Source organism: Nicotiana attenuata, chromosome 1 (assembly GCF_001879085.1).
Source record: "Nicotiana attenuata strain UT chromosome 1, NIATTr2, whole genome shotgun sequence".
NCBI classification, from domain to species: Eukaryota; Viridiplantae; Streptophyta; class Magnoliopsida; order Solanales; family Solanaceae; genus Nicotiana; species Nicotiana attenuata.
This window is the reverse complement of record NC_031989.1, coordinates 21499864-21504384: the sequence shown is the minus strand read 5'-3', so window position 1 is coordinate 21504384 and position 4521 is coordinate 21499864. Positions and strand designations below refer to the sequence as shown.

General features: G+C 33.8%; 1 protein-coding gene across 1 annotated transcript in view; it reads left to right on the top strand.

Moving 5' to 3' along the window:
- LOC109213923 (SUMO-activating enzyme subunit 2) overlaps nt 2261-4521 on the top strand; it is a 9705-nt gene continuing 7444 nt past the window's right edge. Inside the window, exons 1-2 of the mRNA XM_019377791.1 lie at nt 2261-2544; nt 2655-2744. Of these exons, the coding sequence (XP_019233336.1) occupies nt 2512-2544; nt 2655-2744 (123 nt within the window). The 5' untranslated portion in view covers nt 2261-2511. The remainder of the gene's footprint in view (nt 2545-2654; nt 2745-4521) is intronic.

The window sequence follows — 4521 nt, the reverse complement described above, 5'->3', positions numbered from 1 at the left end:
AATAAATATAAGATAATTTGAAACGAAGCTCCAAATAAGTAAACTAAAATGAAATACAAAATTCATATATAGTCGTTAAAATATACTACAATATATTTTCCGGGAACCAAAAACAGGCTAGTAATTATACATTGCAGCTATCGTAGTTGCCAACTCGGAGTAATTTATTTTATACAAGTATGAATTTGCTTCAATTTTTTACTTTAGAAATTTGATCCTTTTTTTTCTTCAAATTGCATAGAATAAATAATTTAGTTAAAAGGTTTATCAAACGTAGTGCCTTGCAATTAAACTATTAAAGTCACGATAAGGTGAATTATGAAGAAAAAGTGCACTGTGTGAAAATAATTTTGATATAAAGCTTTAAATTATTGAACGAGTGTAATACTTTAGCCATAGCGAATTAGTATTACACATGCAACTCATGATAAGATTTTTGGATTTTTTTTACTTTTTTGTCGTATTTCTCATTTTGGTCTCCTTGTTATAAAGTAAAATACAAAATTCTAACTTATTGATATCTAAATTTAGTTTTTGTAATGCTACTTATCTCACCTCATGAAATGTAGCTCTCTCGCGAGCACGCATGAAAAATAAACTGGTTAATAACCAACAACAAGAAAATCCTTACAATTAAATAATGATACTAAAACAGATTAAAGAGAATGCCAAAAGTAATTTAACATAAAAAGCAAAAATTAGTTTTTTTTTATGATCAATTTTGACTTTTGCCTTCTATTCAAGTGTGTTTTGTGTTTTCTTAAATTTAAGGGGACCAATTATTTATTGCGACTATAAATATGTCGGGTTGACGAATATGATTGTTTATTAGTATTCTTTTATACAAAGTCCATCAAATACAACATGCATGACAAACCTTGTCTAAAGCCTCGTGCACTTGGTAACGGGTGCATGGGTTTGAGCAAATTTGAGTTGAATTTTTTTTAAAGTATATAACGTTAAGTACAAAAAGATACTTTTATCAACCCTTTTATAACTTCCTTTTGAAAAATTCTTTTTCTAATTTAACTCAAAATTTGTTGAAGTACAATTAAATTATGGTCTTAAATGGGTTGCGAGCCAAAAAAGGATAGCAAGAATGCAAGTGTTGATTACAAAATATGTGATCTTATGCACGATTAAAGATTAATTAAACTAGTATTTGCCCTACTAACAACACGTGTGTTAACATAATAATGACAAATAATTAATATGTTATAACGTGTGTAGAGAAATTGACAAATACTCTACTTAAAAACATGCATTTGTCAAGAAAAAAATTTACAAAGGTTTTAACTTAATTAGTTGCACGTGTGTGTTGACAAAGTCCTTCGCCATTTGTATGCAGTTCGAAAAGCACAGTTAGGTCACTTTACCGCTTAAATTGTAAATTCGGCCAAGTTCATTCCAATTTAGAATATTATAGGATTACAATATTATTTTCGTTTGTCCATATAGATTTATATTGCCTTTTTATTTTCAGTTGTACAATTTGAAATTTCGATCACTAATGCATATTACAAAACGCACTAAAATTATAATTTTAATGATTGTTGGACATCTAAATAATGCCAATTGAAAAATAGAGCTAAATATTTAGTTAGGTTATAAATATACATGATAAGCGATTTAAGAGTTGCATAATAAAAGAAATATTTTATTGCTTTTTTCATTTCACAAATCAAAATAGAACGAGAGATAAAACTTGTTTCATAAACGGAAACACATTCATACAACCTGGAGTTATCGGAGGATTGAAAAAACAATCAATACTTCCATAATGTAAGACACACCGAAAGCCTTGAATTAACCTAAATATTACACTTCATATCATTTATCAACAAAACTTATGACATAATTAAAACTAAAACTACACCAACTGAACACATTATACAAGGATAATCTAATAAGTGATACTTGAACATCTCTAGTCTCAGAGTTATCGATGGAAAAGAATGGAAAAAGAATCTTTAACTCCTTAATGTACGATTTTACTATAAAGTTTAAATAAAACTTAAGTCATAAGCTTTAAATCGTCAATCAAAAAATCTGCTAACAACGTAAACAAACTAAAATTACAATAGTTACACACATACCTTATTATTTATAAAGATTAGCCATAATAAGACATGTACAGGTAGTTCAAATACATAATATAAAACTTTTTGTGAAAATGAAAGTAGAACCAAATTCATACCATTAGTTGAGAAAAAATAAATAAAATTAAAGTACATAGGTTATGCCGAGTGCTATAGGGTTGAGTCAATCGACCAGCACGAACCAGAGGTTCTTCCACTCCCAAATTAACATAATTTTTTCTCTTTTGGCGCCCTTTCCTCGAACCCCTCCGCTAAAAGTCTGTCTGTCAAGATTCCTCCCCACTGTTCTCGCTTCCGATTCCTCACAAATACGAACCCCATTCCCCTCTTCTCTCTTTTCTATTTCAAAAGTTTTATGTAGTCAACTCATTACACTGTTTTCACAAATCACTTGAATTTCTCTCTATTTTCAATGGCTTCTGAGGAACAGTTGTCTGCAATTAAAGTAAGCATAAAATTTGAGTTATCGTTGATGTTTTGGTTATTATTTTTTTCTATTCACTTTATGGGTCCTGTAAGTGGAGTGCAATATTATGTGTTTTTTGTGTGTTTTAGGGTGCTAAAGTGCTAATGGTTGGTGCTGGTGGTATTGGTTGTGAGCTGCTTAAAACCCTCGCTCTTTCTGGGTTTGAAGACATTCATATTGTAAGTAAGATTTAGCCCATCTTGGGTTTGCCTTTTCTGATATTTACTGTTATTAAGTAGTTTATGATTAGCTTTTGGGTCTAGAAATATTAGGGCTTTTTTGCTAGGGTTTGGTGAATACGATTTGTTGCCTTGCAATTATTAGGATTTTAACACTAGGTGATTTCTTTCCTCTGCTTAAGCGTTGGTGGGCATAGTTACTTGGTACCTTGTGCTAGTGGGAGGTAGTAGGTCACAAGTGGAATAGCCAGTTTGCACGCAAACTGGCCTGGACACCACCTTCATTAAAAAATATTAGGATTTTTGCCAGTTATTCAATGATGGGTTGTGCATAAAAAGTCGATACGAGGAGAAAGTGTTGTGTACTTGTGTTCTCTCTACATGGGTGAACTAAGTTTGCAACTTTGGTCTCCAACCTTATATATATGTATGAAAAATTCATTAGAATTGGTATTTATTAAGAGAACTGGACCCACTGCTTCAAGAGACTGCTTCAAGTGAGAAGTTGCAGCATTTGGCATTTTGCTCCTCGAGCTAGTTAGAACTTCAAATCCACTGGGATCCTCCCCGCGGTTCTCTATAGCAAATTTTATTGGTTATAGTTGTCATGGTTCGATAGGATGAAGAGATATGCTTTTGAAAGTTTAGTGTCGCCAAAAGCGCGCTTAAAACACCACTTAAGCCCCGAAGTGAGGCTCAAAACGTGTTGAACATTTCGCCTCGCTTAGCGGACGCTTTAGTGTCGTCATCAAAGCTCTAAGGCATACTTTTCCTTGCCCATGAGCATAATCCTAAAGAGGCTGGCACTAAACAATTGATATTTCACTTTATCGTTTTTCAATTTCTTTGTTCATACTTTGTTATTCATGCTTATAAATATTAGCCTTGAACGACATGTACATTTTTGTTTCATTCCTCCAATTGCGCTTATCTTCAGTAAAGCCCACACTTTATTTGCGTGTTACACGTAAAGCCCTAATGGACCTTAGAGCTTTTTGCCTTTGACGACACACTTTCCGGTTTAGCTTTTGTCCAGATATGTAATTCCGTTGCTACTGTAAATAGAGAGATTTATGTCTTATTTTTGGATTTGACTAGCTCATTGTTCATGCTTTCTGAGCAAATTGATATCACAAAAGAAGCGGGCAACAATTTGAGTCGTCTCATCGAATGACATAGCTGTTCCTGAGAAGGCCCATGCTATAGAAAGGCCCATGCTATAGAACAGCTAAAACCTTGGTTCCCTGACTCTAAAGGTATTCTTTCACAGTAATATTAGCAAGGAAGGTGATTGACCTTACAAATCTGGCGGAGAGAACAGGAATCTCGATATCATAGCTTGAATATCTCTGGCCACAGTTTGTGTTGGATTACCGGAGCTATAATAGCTGTTAGATATATGCATGCGATGTGATTTTTCTTTGTTCTGCAAATAGGAAAGAACTAGTCTTTATGTTTTCTCTACATGATTTTCCGTTGATAGATGGGCGCTGCCTCGTATATTGGAATTTACTAGGATCAGAGCTTGCTTGAGTGAGATTCCACTTTGTTGCTCTGTAGGTTGGAAGGCTGATTGCAGGATTTTATTGAAAAACTAGAACCCCTGCATTTTGGGCCGGAAGGGGGGGGGAGGGGTTGTAGGGGTGTACTTTGTTTTTTTAGGGGTGAACGCCACCTATCATCTTTATTTGTTCCATTTGCTCTCAGCCTATTTGGATGTACATTTGCAGTCTGCAGAAGGGTGAGGGGGGTTCTGAAACCTCTGTGTGTGTGTGTG